General features: G+C 38.9%; 1 protein-coding gene across 3 annotated transcripts; it reads right to left on the bottom strand.

Annotated features, from left to right (window-relative positions):
• Positions 1-549: 549 nt before the first annotated feature.
• Positions 550-22250, bottom strand: LOC138843608 (zinc finger protein 717). 3 transcript variants are annotated; one of them, XR_016211521.1, is made up of 4 exons: positions 21751-22238; positions 8205-8331; positions 7870-7962; positions 550-1145 (listed from the first exon to the last, which is right to left on the bottom strand). XR_016211521.1 is itself a non-coding variant. In XM_089301833.1 (4 exons), exon 4 carries the CDS (start codon positions 4744-4746, stop codon positions 3103-3105), a length of 1644 nt encoding a protein of 547 aa, XP_089157959.1. In that variant the 5' UTR covers positions 4747-5081; positions 7870-7962; positions 8205-8331; positions 21751-22250; the 3' UTR covers positions 2539-3102. The 3 variants fall into 3 exon arrangements, 2 of the variants coding, with proteins under 2 accessions (XP_089157959.1, XP_069904383.2); XM_089301833.1 differs by lacking the exon at positions 550-1145 and adding an exon at positions 2539-5081 and having other exon boundaries at positions 21751-22250; XM_070048282.2 differs by lacking the exons at positions 550-1145; positions 21751-22238 and adding exons at positions 4232-5081; positions 21406-21557.
• Between the last annotated feature and the right edge of the window lie 221 nt (positions 22251-22471).

The following is a 22471-nucleotide window of genomic DNA, read 5'->3' as shown; positions in this document are numbered from 1 at the left end:
GGCCTGGAAGAGGGACAACCGGGACAGAATCCAGTGCCCCGACTGGGACTAGAACCCGGTGTGCCAACGCCGCAAGGTGGAGGATTAGCCTAGTGAGCTGTGGCACCGGCCCCCTTCTCATATTTTCTATGCCCTCACTCTTTGTCTGGCATCAAATCCCATATAAGACCCTCAGATATGCTTCTGTCTCAGCCTTGTTTTGAAGAAAAACAAAACTAAGACAGAAAGAAATACAAACAGGTCAAAATATCCCCCACCCTGATCAAGTCATAGATAATCAAACAAAGCCCATAGAGAAATAGACTCCTTAAGTATAGAGGAAAGCAAGACTCCCAGCCAGAAAATGTACAATTACTTGTCATAAGAAATTATGGCATCATCAGTCAGCAAACTAACCAGTGTCTCTTTCAATAGAACTCATAACACATGTTGGAAATTAACACCAAAACAAAAATTCAAAGAAATTAGTGGATTTCTGACAATAACTGTCCTCTCCCAGTCCCTGAGGATTATTTGTAAATAAAATAGATCACATTTAACTTTAGAAAAAAAGAATTTATTGAGGCGTCAGTGATTAAAAACATTGGAAAAGCAAAAATGACACAAAACAAATAAACCGAAAGAATTATATTCCATCCAGAATTAAGAAATGGCTTCTAGAGGCATACCGCATTATTTATATTCCAACAACGATAATTATAAGGACATAATTAGATGTTGATCAGGGAGCTAATTGATCCATCCGTTGACCCTACTAGCAAGTTTTGTCAATTTTCCCAGATATGATCAGTTTTTTTACTTCTACCACCAGATTGTGCTCATGTTTCATGAAATTTCAGTCACTTCCAGGTTAGTAGTAAGAGAATCTGGTTACCTATTGTTACTGTCAAAAATTATCACAAGCTTAATGACTTAAAAAAAGTAAAATGTATACTGTCACTCTTTGAAGGATAAAAGTGAAATCACTCTCTCTGGCTCAAACTGCAATGTAGGGAGTGAGGTCTGTGCTCCAGCCAGTATCTACAGAATAATCTCTTCATTGCCAACTTCAGCTTCTGGTAGCCTCTGTCTTTATGATTACATGACTTTCATCTTTGCCTTCATGATGATATTGATTTTCATTTTGAGTATAAGCCTCCTTTTGCCTTTGGAAAAGGATGAAACACACATTTTCAATAAAAATGAGGGTCACTTTTAGCAGTACGAAGTAATACTACCCAAATTATTGTCTCTGTGCAAGAAATTAAAGGAAGAAAAGTATAAAATAGGGGATTGTAAATGAAATATTTTAAAATGGATTGCAACTCAGTAATCCAAGAAAATTTAGGAGATAAAGAGCAATTTATAGGATTTGAGATAGTCCCATTATATAGTGAAGGTGATGTGTGCAAAAAGTCCTACTTGAATATTCAAACAGACCTCAGGCAGTATAGTCTAATCCAGACATGCACACAGATAACTTGAAAGTTCACATGAGTATACAGGTGACCACAGGCTCATTCCCTATACTGGACACAACACTCATCACCCAGGGCTGGAGTACAGAATTATGGCTGGAACATGTGTCAGTTCAGTTCACATGCCTGTGGTCACATTACTTCTTTGTACTACAATACTACAATAATGTGGGGAAAGAATCCTAGGCAGGTGGTAAAACTGCTATACAACAATAACTTTGTAATTGGTGAAGGTATTCCAAGTAACTGTTGAATCAACTGTTGAATATTTGTTAGCAAAATTTATACATGAAAGCATAGGTCATTTACTTGGTTTCACAATAATGGGAAACTAAAAACACAGGTTATATAAGAGAAAGAATTTCTGAAGAATGGTTAATCTGTCTCAGTCACAATTCATCATGTGAATTGCCTAACACTTGCTGAGGTGTGGTTGTATCTAAGAATTCTAAACACATGACGTTTTCAGAATCTTCTCCCTGTAATCTTGCTAAGTATTGCAGAAGTTTGCCTTACCTTAAAGGTTTTTTCCAATTACATTGCAATCAAAGGATTTTCTCTTTGGTGAGTTCTCAGCTAACCATTGAGAGATGACTTATGGTAATTTCATTTCTGAGTCACTTCTTGTGAACTAAAGACAGATTAACAGGAGATGAATTTTTTTAAACATTCCTTACATTTATTTTTTCCTTTATGGATTCTCTGATGTCTATTGATATCTAATTTCTGGCTAACTGTTTTGTCATATTTTTTGAAATCTGTATCAATGTAAGCATGAATTCCAGGAAAATACTTTTCAACATTCATTACACTTGTAAGAAAACCCCTGTGCGAATTCTTTGATTATAACAGTTGATTTTGGAAGAATGATGTTTTTCACACTAATAACATTCATTAGCTTTCTCCTTTACATGAGTCCCTGTTGTATGGGCCATGGTTTCTAACAAAAGGCTTTGTCACAAAGATTACATTGATTTTGGGAAAAAGCTCTTCCACATTCAGTATATTCTTAAACTATTTCCTTTGTTTGAATTCCATGATGTGTTATGGGGCATTACTTCTGACAAAAGGATCTCTTACATTTATTACACTCAAAAGTCTCTACTCTAAATTCTCTGATGTTATAAGGCATGATTTTGGCAAAGAGCTTTCTAACACTCATTATATCCATAAGGTTTCCCCCCCATGTGATTTCTGATGTCTTAAGAGGTGTGACTTCCAGATAAAGGCTTTTTCACATGCATTACATTCAAAAGGGTTTTCCCCTATATGATTTGATGATGTGCAGTTAGGGTTGAATTATAGTTAAAAAGTTTCTGAGTCATTACATTCATAAGGTTTCTCCTTGTGTGAATTCTCTGGTGCATTGTGTTCTCACTTATTGTCAAAGGCTTTTCCACATACATTACATTCATAAGGCTCCTGTCCTGTGTGAATTCTCTGGTGTTCAATAAGGTCTGATTTTTGGCCAAAGACCTTTCCATTAGTCATTAGCTTAATACGGTTTCTCACCTGTGTGAATTTTCTGGTGTATAGGAGTTGTGATTTTCACAAAAGACTTTTCCAGTCATTACATTCATGACATTTCTCTCCTGTGTTAATTCTCTGATGCATTGAGTTGTGATATATTTCCAAAGGCTTTTCCTCAGTCATTAAATTCATAAGGTTTCTCCCCTGTGTGAATTCTCTGATGCATTATTAGGCTTGCCTTCCGGCCAAAGGCTTTTCCACAGTTATTGCATTCATAAGAATTCTCCCCTGTGTGAATTCTCTGATGTCTAATGAGGTGTGACTTCTGGCCAAAGGCTTTTCCACAGTCATTACATTCATAAGGTTTCTCCCCTGTGTGAATTCTCTGATGCATTATTAGGCTTGTCTTCTGGCCAAAGGCTTTTCCACAGTGATTACATTCATAAGGTTTCTCCCCTGTGTGAATTCTCTGATGCATTATTAGGCTTGTCTTATGGCCAAAGGCTTTTTCACAGTCATTACATTCATAAGGTTTCTCCCCTGTGTGAATTCTCTGATGCATTATTAGGCTTGCCTTCTGGCCAAAGGCTTTTCCACAGTTATTACATTCATAAGGTTTCTCACCTGTGTGAGTTCTCTGATGGTTTCTGAGGCTTGCCTTCTGGCCAAAGGCTTTTCCACAGTCATTACATTCATAAGGTTTCTCCCCTGTGTGAATTCTCTGATGCATTATTAGGCTTGCCTTCTGGCCAAAGGCTTTTCCACAGTTATTGCATTCATAAGGTTTTTCACCTGTGTGAGTTCTCTGATGGCTTCTGAGGCGTGACTTCTGGCCAAAGGCTTTTCCACATTCCTTGCATTCATAAGGTTTCTCCCCTGTGTGAATTCTCTGATGCATTATTAGGCTTGTATTCTGGCCAAAGGCTTTTCCACAGTCATTACATTTATGAGGTTTCTCCCCTGTGTGAATTCTCTGATGCCTCATGAGATTTGATTTCTGGCCAAAAGCTTTTCTACAGACATTACATGCATAATGTTTCTCCCCAGTGTGAACTCTTTGATGAATTATGATGCTTGACTTCCGGCCAAAGACTTTTCCACAGTCAAAACATTTATAAGGTTTCTCCCCTGTGTGAATTCTCTGATGCATTTTGAGGTTTGATTTATGACCAAAGGCTTTTCCATATTCATTGCATTCATAATGCTTCTTCCCTGTGTGTATTCTCTGCTGATTGATGAGGTTGGACTTGTTCAAAAAGTCTTTTCCATAGTCATTATATTCATGAGGTTTCTCCTCTATGTGAATTCTCTGTTGTGTTATGATGTACGGTTTTGGGAAAAAGACTTTTCTACTATCAGTACACTCATGAGGTTTCATCTGTATGTGAATTTTCTGTTGTCTAATGAGATCTGACTCCTGGGGAGTGGTCTCTCCACATTCAATACACATATGGGGGTTTCCCTGTATTTGAGTACTGTGATGGATGTTATGGCAGGACTCACAACTGAAAGATTTTTCACAAGGTTTACCTGCATGGAGTTTTTTCTCTAAATATGGTCTCTGATTTATGGCAAGATGTGATTGGTAAATAACAGGTTCCACATATCTAATATATTCATAAAATTTCTCTCTTATGTGGGTTTGTTGATGCGTACTGAGGTTAGAGCTTTTGTGGAAAGCATTTATTATTTGAGTTGCCTTTCCAACAGTGATAGTTGACTTATTACAGGTTTCTCCCTTATAAACCTTCTCAGATTTAAAGAACATCTTCCTTGTGAAGCCTTTCCTTTGTCCAATATGCTCAAATGTCTGATTCATAGTCTGAATCTTGTGACACTGATTAAGAGGCTCACAGAACTGGAGAGAGTTCCCAGGTACCTTAGTGGCATCAAATTTCTCTTCAGCTTGTAGTTGATCAGACCCCCTTTGGGGATACACATTGTGACATACATTGCATTATTCAGGTTTCATTCTTAAATAATTTCCCTTTCTGATATTTAGTTTTGGAATATGGCTTGAACATAAATTAAATGTTTTTCTTAATTCAACTCTCTTTGGAGTTGATGTGTTGTTATTTTTCATAACATTAAGATTCAGACGTTTGTCCTGACATTCTTGGTTGGTCCTAATCAGGTCATCCCTTTTCACAGCAACTGAAATGAGAAAAAAATAAACAACCACTTCACTGAATCACATAGAACTTTCTCCTTGATAACTTATGTAAATGGAATCAAGTTACTTATTATTCAATTGGCATAAGATATTAACAAAATCAATACGAGAAAGTTATGATTATTATATGGCTTTTCTCCTTAACACATTAATATATTGAATAGTATCAATAGTCTCCCAATGCTCAATCATGATTGTGTTCACTACTTGAATTCTGTTCAGATATGCCAGTTTGAAACCTGACTACTCTGTCTCCAATACAACTCTCTGCTTTGAATATAACTCTCTGCTTATGTAACCTGGGAGGCTGCAGATGACAGTTTATGTGTTTGGGACCCTGTGATACACCAGAGAAGACTAAATAGAATTCCAGGATATTGGCTTCAGACTAGTCAGACCTAACTGTTGCAGTCATTTGCAGACAGTGAGTTAAAAGATCTCTCTCTACTCATTGACATTCTGCTTTTATCAGAGATGAAACAACTACACAAGATTTCAAAGAATAGACAAATATTTAGCAAAAATTTTCACCCCTTGCCTAGAAAACATTTTTTTCCTTGTGCTTTTGCTCCAGTTTATATTTAGAAAAATTGTGTATTTTGGGCTTCTCTAATATTTCAGAAATATGAGAAAGTTTTACTGGATCATTTACTTTCAGGTGAAGAATGAAATGTGTTTGTATTCCAAACAGGATCACATTTAAGGAATAGTATATGAGTGTATGTTTCCTCATGTTTAGTCTTCCCTGGGATTTGTAGGATTTTTCAAATGAAAAACTTTTATCTGCAATCTATGACAGCTTCCCCATATTCCTAAGTAAATCTGACATCTTCAGCTTCTCATATCTGTTACTGGTACAGAAAAGTCACAGTATACCATCTTGGGTATAAACTCGATACCAGTTTAAAGAATTTGTTTCTACAACCCACAGGGTGCTCACTTTCTTTGAAAAGTGTTTTCTTATTTTTTTAACTTTTATTTAATAAATATAAATTTCCAAAGTACAGCTTTTAGATTATAGTGGCTTTTCCCCCCACATATCTTCCCTCCTACCCACAACCCTCCCATCTCCCACTCCCTCTCCCATCCCATTCACATCAAGATTCATTTTCAATTATCTTTATGTACAGAAGATCAATTTAGTATATATTAAGAAAAAGATTAACAGTTTGCACCCACACAGAAACACAAAGTGTACAGTACTGTTTGAATACCAGTTATAGCATTAATTCACATTGTGCAACACATTAAGGACATAGATCCTACATGAGGAATAAGTGCACAGTGACTCCTGTTGTTGACTTAACAAATTGACACGCTTGTTTATGGTGTCAGTAATCACCCTAGGCTCTTGTCATGGGTTGCCAAGGTTATGGAAGCCTTTTGACTTTGCCAACTCTGATCATGTTTGGACAAGGTCATAGTCAAAGTGGAAGTTCTTTCCTCTCTTCAGAGAAAGGTACCTCCTTCTTTGATGCCCATTCTTTCCACTGGGATCTCACTTGCAGAGATCTTTCATTTAGGACATTTTTTTTTGCCAGAGTGTCTTGGCTTTCCATGCCTGAAATACTCTCATGGGCTCTTCAGCCAGATCCGAATGCCTTAAGGGCTGATTCTGAGGCCATAATGCTATTTAGGACATCTGCCATTCTATGAGTCTGCTGTGTATCTCGCTTCCCATGTTGGATCATTCTCTCCTTTTTAATTCTTTCAGTTAGTATTAGCAGGCACTAGTCTTGTTTATGTGATCCCTTGACTCTTAATCCTCTCATTATGATCAATTGTAGACTGAAACTGATCACTTGTACTAGTGAGATGGCATTGGTACATGCCACCTTGATGGGATTGAATTGGAATCCCTGGTACATTTCTAACTCTACCATTTGGGGCAAGTCCGATTGAGCATGTCCCAAACTATACATCTCTTCCCTCTCTTATTCCCACTCTTATATTTAACAGAGATCACTTGAAAAGTGTTTTCTAACTAATTCTGAAAACACCAGCTGTGGTTATCTCCTCTCAATTCTTTCTATAAACACTCTTCTGTGATAATTTGAGTTTCTCAAGGCTTTTGATTAGTTGCCTCCTATTTTCACAGAACACTTCATTTCCTATGCTGTTTTGTTATTTTCTTGTTTTTCAATGACAATGAAAAATAAGAATTCATAATTCAAACTCTTCTCCCAAACAAATCTGAGCCATTCAACATGAACCTATGAGGTTACTTGACCTTGGGATTGAGAAACTCATGAATTTCTTGGTGAGTCTAGGATCACTTATTTTCATGTTCCTATACAAGTTCATGCTTAGCTTTATGATTTTTGATGTCACAGCACAGAGGTTTATTCCTGATCATCTTTTAGCATTTACTCATTTATTAACTTACTTAAAAGCCAAAGAGACAAAGATTGAGGCACAAAGAGAATGAAAGAGAGGGTTGCCAGCCACTGAAGGAGTTAATAAATGCATGAAGGAAAAGGTATGAAAGTGTGGAGAATGACAAGTTAGAATTTGTAGAATGAATCTAACCTGGAAAAAAAAAACCTTTAGTAACATCAGAAAGGCATTATAATTTTTTTAATTCAAGAATATCTTCACCATGAAAAAAAGAGACAGACATTGGTATCCCCAGATATTCTAGAATACTTGATATACAAATCCAGATGTCATCAGGAGTAAGACTTGAGAAAAATTCATGGAAAGAGCACCAGTCAACATCTGCTGCACTGCTTCTACTTTGGCCTCCCTGCCCATTATGTGCAGACTGACCTGGAAGGCTCTGATGCAAGCATTCTTCCACCATCCAGGGCTCTGCTCCTTGCTCCAACTTCAAGATCAAATCAGGTTTGGTCATGCAGTGCCCTATTAATGGAAACAATGTCAGACTTTGTGAAATCACAATGTTGGGTTATTTAAAAGACTAGAGCTTGGTCCAGGTGCTCTGCAACAAAGGTACCAATTTGAATCCTTCCTGGATGTTAGAAATTCAGATTATTCATGTTCTCAAATTCTACACCTTCTAAACATTATACTTTATAAAGTGTTTACTTATTTGTCAAATAGCAGAAAATGTTACCATTGGGAATGTGATGGGTGTCACTCACCCAAGGAGAACAGGATGCTGTAGGTCTCCAGCATCACATCCCTGTACAAGATTTTTTGAGCATTGTTCATGTTCTGCCATTCTTTCCAGGTGAAATACACAGCCAGGTCTTCAAATCCTATCATCACCTGTAATAGAACACCTCTGGTCAACATATGAACTCTGTCACAAAACAAACACTAAAAGCTGTGTATGTTGTATACAGGTATGAAGGAAGAAGGAAGGATGTGGTTTCATTTTAGACTTGAGCATTTGGACAACCACATAAGAAGCATTAAACAGGGAGTCAAACTATTGTCTGAAAGCAGTGAAACATGCCCAAGCCAGAGGGAAACAGGAGTTCAGATCAAAAGGGCTACATCTGTCCAGAGGAATTACATAACAGACTGAAAGCGGGATAATATTAACTTTGAGTGAGCAATGTTAAAGTGAAGAATTTAGAAGTATTTAGGGAAAAAGACAAGATCCTATCAGTGAAGCCTTAATGAGAATGAACACAGAAGAATTTCCAGGAAAACATCATCCATATTCACTTCAAATATGGCAGAGGACAAATATTTTAAAGAGAGGGCAAGCATTTAGTTTAGTGTTTATGGTGCCAGCTAAGAAACCCTAGTTCTACTTCAGAGTGCCCAAGTTGGATTTCCAGTGCCAGTTGTAGTTTCCAGCTCTCAGCTAATGCAGAACTGGGGAAGCAGTAGTGCTGCCACCAAGGAGGCAGGCATAGACTCCATTCCTAACTCCTGGATTCAATCCTGCTAACCTCTGCTTGGATGGTTATTTAGGGAGTGAATAAATGCATGGGAGCTCTCTCTCTCTCTCTCTCTCTCTCTCTCTCTCTCTTTCTGTCCTTTAACTTCTTTCCCTATCAAGCTCATAAATATTTTTAAATAAGAACATTGAGGTAAGACAGACAATAGAAAATAGCTTTTGGCTTTGTCCATGATTATTCTACCGATGAACATTTGAAGAACTGAAATAACATCAAATTAAAGGAAAACAATGGAATTATTTGCCTAAAAACAGTACTTGGGGAAGTCTGCACTACAATCTGCATTTGTGACTGATTGAGAGAAATGCATAAAGATTTAAGAAACTGAAGTAGGCATCTGCAATGTGATGTAGCAGGTTAAGCCTCCATCTGCAATTCTGTCATCCCTTGTGAGCGTACAATTTGAGTCCTGCCTCTCTATTGCAACCCAGCTCCATTGCTAATACGTCTGAAAGAGTACTGAAAGATGGTCTGGGTATTTGGGCCCCATCCCCTAATATGGGTGACCAAGACGGAGTCCCAGGCTCTTGGTTTAGCCTGGCCCAGTCCCAGCCACTGTGGACATTTGGGAAATGGAGCAGAAAGATGGAAAATATCTCTTTTTCTCTCCCTGTCTCTCCCAATCTCTGTAACTCTTCCTTTCAAATCAATAAATAAATATTACAAAAACAAAATAACCTGCACTAGATTCTTTTCCCCACATTTTGGGATCCTATACCTGAATCAAGTTCAGCTCCTCAGAACTATTAAGGACTGCATTACTCTAAAAATTCAGAAATGAATTTAACGGATATGTGTGTTAGTACTAGGCAATTTTTACCTTTGTAGAATTCTAAGTATTTATTTTCAAGGTAGCACTAAAATGTTGACCACTATGTCATGTATGTGACGATAAAGACTGGGACATCATGAACCAAAAGATTTAGGATATTTTGCTCTGAGATTCAACTCAAACATGTAATATATATTTTGTCATGGCAACAGAAAGAACAGAGACCAAACTGCCCTATCTTAGATGAATGTAATGTTTCATAATCATGACACATTTGTTATTCATCTTATTTGTGGATATTCTCTGAGAACAAAGTTATGTTTATTTTCCTTTTTGATTAATAAACAATTATAGATTTCCTAAAATGAAAGTGACTACAAGCTGAGGAATAATTAAGAAAGCACTGCCTACAAATTTTGTAAAATAATGATAATAGTAAAAAAAATTAAAACTTTAAGGGCGATTATCCAAATAAATGAGGTTATCAAAGAGATAAGCATTATGTTGTCACTAAAATTTACATTAGAGAAAGTCATTTTGAATTCATTCTTTTTCTATGATTTCAAAAATACCATATAGGATTCCATATATATGTGTGTACACTAGAACACTTCTTGTATTTTTAGACCTGAAAGTCTATAGAATGAATGCAACTTACAGCATCACATTTTTGGCCAAAATTGCATTGGAACAAATATACATAATATATATTTAATGTAGTATACTTTTTCAGTAATGATTTCAAATAACACCATTCCCTGTATCCATCCCTTCACAAGACCTTGGATTTCACCATTTCACTTCCTTTACCTATGAGACATCAGGACATGTGAGAGAAACACACATTGTAAAGCATTTGCCTTCTCAGATTTTCCTTATTTGACACAGTTATCTTCAGGAAAACCCTGGGGTCTGCTTGTGGAAGAGATAAGATCTAGCCAAGATTCACTAGAAATTACCATTTGAGTGGCTGCTCCCCTCCTGATTCAATTCCAGCTCCCTGCAAAATCACATACTGAAAAACACCTCCTGGGAAGCAATGCCTCAAGTAGGTGAAGGCCTTTGAGCCATGTCAGAGACTTGGATTGAGTTATTTCTTAAACAAAATTACTTATTTGAAAAACAGAGAGAGAGAGAGAGAGATCTTCCTTATCCCAAAAACTTACAACCAAAATTCACCACAAATACGGTCAATTTCTGTAGACATGCTTACTGTGGACATAACATATAGTGGAAGATGGGATCCATGAGTTCTCTTGACAAATACAGAGCCTCCATCATTCAGATAGGATGGGGCACTACTTCTCAGCCATATTCACCCAGGACATATTCTTGGCAACAGGAAACTGGAGTCAGAACAAATGAGGATGCCTTGCCCTTCAGTTGGTGGTAGAGAGGAGAAGGATCCTGATGTTTCCATTTCATTGTTTCATGACAGGGGATAAGAAAGCAGACCAGGTTTCAACTGGCACCAAATCTCTTTGCTCTTACTTTCTGTGGTATTTATTTACTCCCTATATGTCTTTGGAGTTTACTAGAATAGCTTCTTATTTAGATTTTAAGGAACCCTCATCAATTTTACTAAAAAACGTGTTCCCACTGCTACACACAATCATTTCCAAATTCTATGAATCATTCAATTTTAATGCTTATATGCTTAATTATTAATTATATTTGTAATTGCCACATACTAATGACAAATTAGCTTAAAAGAATTGAACTCAATCAAATGTAAGTCTCATATCTGATCCATGGTATTATTTCTATGTTTTGGAAGCTTTGTAGATGTTTATTATATGTGCCACTAAAATTCAATTTCATGTTCATTAAACTGGTAAAATTCAGTGCATGTTTTGAAAAACACACATAGTGATAAATTTGGAAAAGCTGTGAAGTACTACAAGTGGTTGTCAAAGAGATGAAAAATCCACAATGACTATTCTTTTTTTTTTTTTTTTGGACAGGCAGAGTGGACAGTGAGAGAGACAGAGACAGAGAGAAAGGTCTTCCTTTTACTGTTGGTTCACCCTCCAATGGCTGCCATGGCCAGTGCACTGCGGCCAGCGAACCGCGCTGAGCCGAAGGCAGGAGCCAGGTGCTTCTCCTGGTCTCCCATGGGGTGCAGGGCCCAAGCACTGGGGCCATCCTCCACTGAACTCCCTGACCATAGCAGAGAGCTGGCCTGGAAGAGGGGCAACCAGGACAGAATCCGGCGCCCCGACCGGGACTAGAACCTGGTGTGCCGGTGCCGCAAGGCAGAGGATTAGCCTAGTGAGCCGTGGTGCCGGCCCACAATGACTATTAATTTAGTATCTAGTGTTGAGAAAATCAGAAGTATTTGTGAAAATTTTGCTACAATGCATTACATTTATGATTTTCAGAATCTATCTTTCCTATGTATAATGTAGTTCTGTGCTAGCTTTGAGTAACAGAAATTTAAAATGTGAAGATTTTTCAATATTTTATAAAGATTCAATTTTTATTTGAGGAGCAGCTATGGACATAAAGAAGGAGAGACAGAAAGAGGGGTCTTCTATCCACTGGTTTACTCCCCATATGGCCACAATGGCTGGAGCTGGGATGATCCAAAGCCAGGAGCTAGGAGCTTCCTCTGGGTCTGCCACATGGTTGCAAGGGCCCTAGTATTTGGGCTTTCACTGCTTTCTTGGCCATTACCAAGAGCAGAACTGGAAGTGTAGAAGCAGGCACTTCAATTGGCACCCATATGGGATTCCAGCACTGCAGTTGAAGACCTAACATACTATGCCAAAGCATTAACCCAATGAATGGTTTTGGGAAGACATTCTCCATGCAGCATAGTCTGTAATATTGAGAGGTAAGATTTAGGTTTTATTTCCCATGCTATTTATCTATTAGCAACTATAAATATTGAATATCATATATACATATATTTACATATTTTTGTAGTGGCAGATTTTGTTTTTATTCTCTCCAATACTCTTTTTAATGGTTTGCTAATTTGCCACCTTATGGTTATTGTATTGATGTTACCTATAGATAACAACCATTAGGCATTTCCACTGTAGTATGTGTTTATATGTGCAAGTATTTTTGTTTCTGTGTGTGTGCATGCATGCACAATTTTCAATGGAGTTAGCTCTGAAAGTAATACTGTAAGAATCCTAACACTCATTTCAACATCTCTATCCTCCCCAGAGATAGCTGTCTTTGAGTCAGACCATGTAGCCCATATAAGTGTTATGGACTGAAATGTGCCTCCCTAAAACTCATACCTTTAAGTGCTAACTGCCAATATGACTCTACCTGGAGAAATTGCTTTTGAGCAGAACAAATATTATCATATGTGTGAGGTCCATTGGGAGAAAGGCCTCTAGAAGAAAATCAAGCTTGTTATGACTTTGATCTTGTGTTTTCAATCTCCACAACTCTGAGAAGTAAATTTCTCTGATTAAAATGACACTATCTGTGGTATTTTGTTAGCAACCTAATACAGCCTCATTTCTGCAAGCATTCTCTGCAGTCACCTAGAAGGTCCCCACAGTTATCAGGGAAACATAGAAATTAAAACTATGACTTCAGTTGGCCAAACATATAGAAACACAATAAAGATATCAGATAAGTAACCTACTATCCTTCTCAAGTACCCAGAAAAAACAAGAATAAGTCAAATCCAAGGGCAGTAAAAAATGAATAATAAAGATCAAAGCAGAAATAAATAAGGAAGAATCTTAATCAATACTAAAAATAAATAAAATGAAGAGGGACAAGCATTGTGGCATAGCAGGTAAAGCCACTGCCTGTAGTGTTGGCACCCCATATGGGAGACAGTGCAAGTCCTGGCTGCTCCACTTCTGAACCAGCTCTCTGCTATGGCCTGGGAAAGCAGTAAAAGATGGCCTAAGTCCTTAGGCCCCTTAACCCACATCTGAGACCTGGAAGAAGCTCCTGGCTCCTGGCTTTGAATGAGTGCAGCTCTGGCCATTGTGGCCATTTGGGGAGTAAACCAGTAGATGGAAGACTCTATCTCTCTCTCTCTCTCTCTCACTCTCTTTCTCTGCCTCTACTTCTCTGTAAGTCTGCTTTAAAATAAATAAATCAGTCTTTTAAAAAAATGAAGAGCTGATTCTTTGAAGAAAATAATTTTCTAGCTAAATTAAGAGAAATAGGAAATGATTCAAATGAATACAATCGAAAACAGAAAATATCCACTCAAACAGGAAAGTAAGAATTTAAATTTATATTTCTGTTTGCAGATAACATGGTTCTATATGGAAATAAATAAGAACATCATCAAGAGAATTCTGGAACTGATAATTTAATAAAATTGACAATACAAAATGAATTCAGTAGCACTTTGGTATATAATAATGAACTTAGTGGGAAGCAAATTTTAAGAGCAAACATATTTACAATTGTCACAAGAAAATCAAATATCATGCAATAAATTTAATCCAGGATATGAAAGCCTTCTACAATAAAACCTCTAAACTGATGAAAAAAATATATAAAAATTGGAAAGTTGTCTCATTATCCTAGGTTGAAATAATTTGTATGATTGAAGGAGGTGAAGAAAATTTTATTCTTTTCCTAGTGGATTTGTTAGATTCTTGACCAGTGCCTGTTAGCCTTGCCACAAACTTTTGTATCACGCTACTTTCCTTCTGCTGAACTTCTATTTAGTCTCTTCTCTGTGGCTTTAAAAATAGTATACCTGCTGTATACCAAGGATATTTTTTGTTTTATTCCTTATTACATTTCTCCAAGAAATTGTGATCCTCAAAAGATTCACTCATTTATACAGTCTGTAGTTTTCATGAGCCATGGTTTTCACATGTGAAGTAGTATATTAAGGGCAAGGCATAGAGCAGGAACTGAGCAAAAGTTCACAGTGATTAAAGCAGAGTTGGGGTCAGGGGCCACTGACAAAGATGAAGATGAAGAAGTAGGCAGAAGTGAGATGTGGAAGAGTCATGTGGTGTAGATGAAGATATGAAAGAGAAATAAGGTGACAGCTATTGTGTTTAATTTGCTGCTTGGGGAATGGACTGAAGTTGAGAGCGAGAGTGGGAACCATCTTAGATAACTATTGTAATTTCATTTATGTAGGTGACAGCAGATATAAGGAAGGTGGGACCAAGGAGGTAGCAGGTAGAATGAAGAGATTTGAAAAATAGGTAAGGAATACACTCATCCAGTCACAGGTAAGTGAACAAAAAAGGGAAAGAATTGATTATTCCCAAATATTTACCTTTTATGGAAAGTGGAATGTTGGTGACATATTCTGAGATAAGGTTTACCAAGGGGGAAGCAAGTTTTACTTTTACTTTTGTTCATATTGATTTTGAGGAACTGTGAAGCTCATAGTTGCATATATATGTGTTCTATGCTCAGGAGAAATGTAAATTTATTTAAAGTAACATAAAGTATGATGTCATGAGGAGTAGATGAGTTTAGCCAAGCACTACATGTATTTGTAAAGTGTGTAGACAACCACTGCAATGGTAAACATCTGAGAAATATCAATATTTGATTTTAAGCACATGAGACTGCAAATGGACTTAAAAGGAGTAATCAAAAGTACAGAGGAAATTGAAGGAGATGTGTTACAATGTATGCTGAGGGAGACAGTGTTTGAAGAGGGAGCTAGGAAATGTGTCAGATGATGCCTTCTAAACCCATTCTTTGTTCTGATTAGTTACTTATCCCATTACTATGCTTCATTTTCATAACACAATTTATTCTCAGTGAAAGTGTACTTTATGTTATCTTGTGAGCATGTTGTCATATTAACCCTTAAGAGAAAAAGAGCCTATATTTTGTGCCTAGAAGAGGGTTTGGCATGCAGTAGAACTTTACAAAGTGCACTCTGTAAATTAGGAATTAAAAACAAAAATTCCATTTAACAAACACAGTAATCACTAATGACCTTGGGAAGAGCAATATTAGGAATAGTGGAAATAAAAATAAAACTTCAATAAATTGAATAACAGAGAGAAAAGGAAATGGGGTGAATGCTGATGTTAATGACTTTTTGAGGACTAAAATGATAGGGAGAGGGGCTGGCATTGTGGCATAGTGAGTAAACTGCCAATTGTGAGGCCAGCATCCCATGGGAGTGCCAATTTGACTCTGAACTACTCCACTTCCAACTCAGACACCTGCTAATGCACCTGGAAAGACAGCAGAACATGGTCCAAGGACTTGGGCCCCTGCTTTTCATGTGGGAAACCCAGAAGAAGCTCCTGACTTGAGCCTGGCCCAGCCCCAGTTGTTGCAACTCTTTGTGGCGTATGCTATCAGATGAGAGATCTCTCTGCCTTTCCCTCTCTATATTTAACTCTTTCAAATAAACAATGAAATACTTAATAAAAAACAAATAAACAATAGAAAAAACCCACAATATTATAACTTATTCCAAAAATATAAAAAAGAAAATAAATGCTAGAGAGGATATGAGAAAAGAAAACTCTCATATACTACAGGTAAAAATGTAAATTAGTACAGGAGTTATGGAGAACAGTATGGTCATTACTCAGAAGAAAAATTAATCTACATGACATAGCTATCTTACTGCTGGCTATACAGTAAAAGGAAATGAAATAAGAATATCAAAGAGAAAGCAATTTTCCTACAGTCACTACAACACAGTTCACAGCATTCATGATTTAGAACAAATCTAGCTGTCAATCAGTGAGACAGTGGACAAGGGAACATCATTTGGACACAAAAAATAAAATAATTTAAGTATCTCTATGCTTTAAAAGATATAAAAATAACTGAAATAAGCCAGACACAGAAACACAAATGTCACACATTCCTTGTCATATATTGAAGTGACAAAAAAATGGGTCTGAATTGTGATGAGTAGAGGCTGAGAAGGGTGGCAGCTAGGGAGAGAGGGGTATTGCTAACAGGTAGCAAAGCACAGGGAAGCAGAAGTAACTTCTGGTGTTCCATAATACAGTTTGATGACTAGAGTGCACCATATTAGGTACTATGTAAAGAACTGGAGGAGAGGAGCTGGTAGGCTCAAATTATGAAGAGGAAATGGAAAACTAGTTATCTAGCTTAATTAGTTTCTACCGTGTATATGTGTTCAAATATTGCACTATATCCTATAATAATGTATGACTAGTATACATTAATCAAAATTGCTGAAATGCAACTTTAAAAAGCAAAAGCATTTGTACGTACTAATAATGAACTACTACAAAATGAAATTAGTAAAACACTTCCATGTATAACAGCATAACAAACAGTTGGAAAAATATCCTCCAGAACTCTCAGTGATTAATGAAATACACAGCTTAATAATCAAAAAAATCAAGGTGGCCTTCCCACTTTAATTTTTCTGATCAATCCTTACATGATTTACAACCAGATTAAACTGGTATTTTGAAAATGCCATTGTGGGGAAACTGGAACTCAGATGGATCCTTATACTGGTCTATTCATTGCTAATACTGTTATCACTGCTATCATCATGTGGCTTCCTCCTCCCTCCAATCAGACAAGGGGACTGAATTCACCTCCCTGGTGCCTCAAAAAGTCACTCAGTATTTATATACCCCTTGCAAATTTCATATTCCTTATAGGCACTGGCCTGAAGTGCCAGCATCCAATATGGATGCTGATTCGAGAACCGGCTGCTCCACTTCTGACCCAGCTCTCTGCTATGGCCTGGGAAAGCAGTAGAAGGTGGCCCAAGTTCTTGGGCCCCTGAACCCATGTGGGAGACTGGGAAGAAGCTCCTGGCTCCTGGCATTGGATTGGTGCAGCTCCAGCCATTGCAGCCAACTGGGGAGTGGACCATCAAATGGAAGACCTCTCTCTCTCTCTGCCTCTTCTCTCTGAGTAACTCTGACTTTCAAATAAATAAATCTTTTTAAAAAGTGAAAAAAAATATTGTGTCTTTTTTACTTGAGTGAGTTCAATTCCTGGATATGGATATGGCTCCTGAATCCATCTTCCTTTTAAAGCAGACTGTGGAAAGCAGTGGTGATTTCTTAAGTGATTGGGTACATGAAACTCACATGGAAAACCAGGATGGAGCTCTCAGCAACCAGCTTTTGCCATGGTCCTCACCATGGCATCTGTGGGCATTTGGGTAGTAAATCAGTGGGCAGGGATTCTCTAAGTCTCTTCAATAAATAAACAAGCAATGAATTCATCAAAGAAAAAGAGTTACAGATTTAGATAACAGGTCACAAAAAGGAGTGTAAAGTGCATTGAATTTTCCATTAACATTTTGCAGAAGTGGGAACTTTTTTTATTCCAGGGCCATTTGTATATTTATATCATTCATGGACCATATAAAATTACCAACTGAAAAATTAGCATACTGTAGATCGATTATCCATTCCCACCTGAAGTTGCCTTGGCAGGGCCAGAACAAATGATTTCATGGACCTTATAATGGCCCACAGTATGGAAATTCCCCACCTCTGATTTAGAGCAAAATGTTAACTAAAGCTCTGACTTTTTTGCTTTGCTTATTGGCCCAGTCAGAGCTGATGTCCAATAAAGGTCTCTGGAACCAATTGTAGTTAGAAGAAGCTTCTTTCTATTTCCTTTGTTTAACTTTAGCTTGTACATTTTCATAGCCACTGATTTCACTTCAAAAGTCTAATTATGGGGGCCTACACTGTGGCCTAGAGGGTAAAGCCACCACCTACAGTGCCAGCATCTCATATGGAAGTGGCTGCTCCACTTCCAATCCAGCTCTCTGCTATGGCCTACAAAAGCAGTAAAGATGGCCCCTGTACCCACATGGGAGACCCAGAAGAAGCTCCTAGCTTCAGATTGGTGCAGCTCCAGTCATTGTGGCCAAGTGGGGAATGAACCAGTAGATGGAAGACTTTTCTCTCTCTGCCTCTCCTTCTCTCTCTGTATAATTCTTTCATATAAATAAATATATATTTTTTAAAAAAGTCTATTGATGGGATAACATTGTGGCACACTGGGTTAAGCTACTGCCAACAATGCCAGCATCCCATATAAGTACCAGTTCAAATCTCAGCTGCTCCACTTCCAATCTAGTTCCCTATTAATATTCCTGAGAAAGGCAGCAGAAGATGGCCTGGCACTTGGATCCCTGCCACCTGCATGGGAGTCTCAAATGGAGTTCCAGGCTTCTGGCTTCATTCTGACCCTACCCTGGCCACTGCAGCCCATTTGGAGGGTGAAACAGACCTCTCTCTATCCCTCTCTTTCTATCACTCTGTCATTCAAATACACAATGTAAATGTTTTTTTTAAAAAGTAGTTTAAATGAGAAATGGAAGAAAGTTTATCAAAGTAATGATAACACAAGATAAATACTAGGGCTCATTAACTTCAAAAAATATACACTAAATAGAAATTTAATGAAACTCAAATTGTATCCAAAAACCATCATCTACTACAAATTAAAATCTTTATATTGAGAGTCATATCAGAAAAAAAATTTATCCTCCCCTTTGAAAAAACCCACCTGGGGCTGGCATAGTGAGTTAAGCAGCCTCCTGCAGTGCTGACATCCCACATGGGTGCTGGTTCAAGACCTAGCTGCTCTATTTCCAATCCAGCTTGCAGCTAATGCACCTGGGAAAGCAAGTGCTTCAGCCAAGTGCTTGGGCCCCTGTACCCAAGTGGGAGACCAGGAAGAAGCTCCTAGCTTCTGACTCCTGGCTTCAGCCTGGCCCAAGCCCAACTGTTGAAGCCATTTTGATAGTGAACCAGTGGATGGAAGACTTCTCTCTCTCTCTGTAACTCTGCCTTTGAAATAAATAAAGCAAATCTTAAAAAAAAACCTATACAATGTAGTATTTTGGTTATTCCCTCACACAGAGAAACCTTTGATAAACTGTATATGAATCCTCCTGGCTTAATGTAATTCAGAGAGGATTTCCTTCTCCTAACATGTGGTAGACATCAATGACTACCATAAATGGTCAGATGAATGGACATCACCAGAATGCTTCCTCACACGGCACCTTTCCTTAAAGACATCACTGCTACTTACCAGCTTAGGCATCTCATATGAAACATATCTCTTACAAATTTTAAATAACATGCCAGAAACTTATAGCAGTACAAGGAATGATGTGCCAAGGACAGCCAGTTAGCCTGACAAGTCTACGAGTCCTGCTCTTGGCTGTCCCCAAGTCATATTAATGGGCACACAACATGGTTGCTCAGAAAGTGGTCTTACAGTTGTTTCATGAGTGTGAAGCAGCTCTTCCCAGCAGAAACACAAAACTAGTTGTCCATTCACAAGCACTGTGATAGGAAGTACACTGGAGAAAAGGTCACAAACAACATATTGAGGTTGAGAGGAGAAAAACTGTCACACTAACACCTTTGATCCAGGATTCAGTTTCTATTTTTACTTCCTAGATGACCTCATTATGGTAAATGAGATTCATAAATTAGTAATCGGTGGCAACACCACTCTAATAGAATACATGCATCACTTAAACAGTTATTCTTGTGAAAACTTCATTATACTCAAAGACAGCAACAGTTTTCAAGGCCACATCTACACTATGTGGGCAACTCTATATGGGGGATGGGGCACTTTTTCTTTTCCCTCTTCTTTCTTACCCCTCCTCACATTGACAACTTGTATAGAGGCTGGCACAGACCACAGTCGTTATGAAAATCTATAACTAATAGCCTTTCATATCAAAAATGTCATGGACTTAAACACAAAACGTAAAATAAGCAAAGTAACTGGACTTCTTAATTAAAACAGTATGGTCTGTAAGATAATCAGCTTGGGGGCTGGTGCTGTGGTGTAATGGGCTAAGCCTTTTCCTGCGGCACCAGCATCCCATATGGGCACCAGTTCTAGTCCCAGCTGCTCCTCTTTCAATCCAGCTTAGTAGATGACCCAACTGCTTGGGTCACTGAACCCATGTGGGAGATCCAGAGGGAGCTCCTCGCTCCTAGCTTCAGATTAGCTCAGCTCCAGCTATTGTGGCCATTGGGAGAGTGAGTCAGGGGATGGAAGACCTCTCTCTCTGTCTCTCCCTCTCTCTGTATGCAACTCTGCCTCTCAAGTAAAACAAACAAATCTTTAAATAGCTTGGTGAAGCATTGGGTGACTGTAAGGAACTGGGCAGAGAAAAAGTTACTTTTCTGTAGTATATGTTTCTAGAGTTCTCCACTTCATCCAAACCCAGATTAAAATAGCTCCAGTTACTGACCCACACAATAGATTTGCATTAACTTTGGTTCACATCTCACTTTGCAAAGAGTTCAGTGGCAGGTAATAAGAGTTGACTTCCTTGCTAACAGAAGAAAGAAGGATGAAGATAGAAACTAAAAAGCAGCCAAATAAATAATCAGCTAGGTTTTCATGCTGCAAACTCCAAATTGATAAGTCTGTTAACAAAATACAGAACAGACATCAAACCACAAAACTTCCGCATACCCATCAAGCTGCACTGCCTAGAAAATGTCAGCTGGGTAAGCAGATCCCAGCTGTCAGGTGTGCCATGGGGACCCCACCCTCTGGGCCTTTGAGGTGTAGGGTAGGGACCAAGGAGCAGAAGCAGATCCTAATCTGAGTCTCCTTTCCCAACCCCCTGCAGCCTTTGGCCCCTTGCCTAAGGCCACTGAGCCCCGCCCCGCTGAAACAACCTCGGGAAACAGCAGGAGGCCTAGCCAGATGGAATTCTGCAACCCATCCTACCTGTGAATCACGCTTATTGAAATATAGAGAATGAGAGGCTCATTGCCTTCCTTGGCTGTCCCTCTGCTTGCCCTGCTTGTAAAGCTCTCCTATCCCATGCCCCCTCTCTAGTAACCACTACATAAGACACATTAAGGAAAGTTTGAGCAAGGTAGCATGCAGGACTGATTGGGTGCAGGGAGGTGGGGAAGCAGTGGTGGAAGACTCAACAGCTCCTACCGTGCCCAGGGAAGCCTCCAGGTTCCCTGGGAAGCAAGCGAAAAGCGTCTGGGATCCGCTGGCCCCACTCACATCCACCCCTCTCCCACACATGCATCTGTGCCCCTTTCTGTTCTCCATACTTACAAAAAAAGTCCCAGGCGCACGTCCCCTTTCTTCAGGACAGACAGGGAGCAAAGCAGGGAGTGGGGGGCAGGAAAAGTCCCTGGCAGTGTGACCTACAGGCGGTAGATCCTGAGGCTTAGTAGCAGAGGGTGGCAGGCTGCAGGATGCCTGGGATTGCACTTCCACAGCAAGAGACCTGGCGAATGCAGGAGAAAGCAGTGCAGCCGCTCAGTGAGTGAACTCCCTCAGTTCCCAATTCCAGGCAACATGGGCAGTGATGCGCAGGTGCACACACTTTCTGCCACATTCACCCTCACAGGCATTTGGAGCACGGAATACGTAAGGACACCGGGGACTCTGGGAAATGGAGTCCATGATAGGGCATACCTAGAGAGACCACTACCACTTTCCCCACCCCAAGGACTTCAGTCTGGGTTGGAGACAGACTGGAAACCAAAGGGCATTTGCTTCTGTTTACATCCCTCCTGCCCTTCCTTCCCATCCCCAAATTTCAAATTGGTGTTTTTCAAGAGTGGTTACCCACTGCTGCTAATTGATCCCCAAATCCTGGCTCCTTCATAACCTCTTGTCTTTTTCCAGAAAAATCTTTCTTCTGAGAGAGCCGGCGCCGTGGCTCAATAGGCTAATCCTCCACCTTGCGGCGCTGGCACACCGGGTTCTAGTCCCGGTTGGGGCGCCGGATTCTGTCCCGGTTGCCCCTCTTCCAGGCCAGCTCTCTGCT

Source organism: Oryctolagus cuniculus, chromosome 8, assembly GCF_051225735.1.
Source record: "Oryctolagus cuniculus isolate XC-2025 breed Fujian yellow rabbit chromosome 8, ASM5122573v1, whole genome shotgun sequence".
NCBI lineage: Eukaryota > Metazoa > Chordata > Mammalia > Lagomorpha > Leporidae > Oryctolagus > Oryctolagus cuniculus.
The sequence above is the reverse complement of the archived record's forward strand: the minus strand, read 5'-3'. Positions and strand labels throughout refer to the sequence as shown.

Coding starts and splice junctions, on each gene's coding strand:
- LOC138843608 (XM_089301833.1), bottom strand. CDS start 4,746: ATGAATCAGACATTTGAGCATATTGGACAAAGGAAAGGCTTCACAAGG.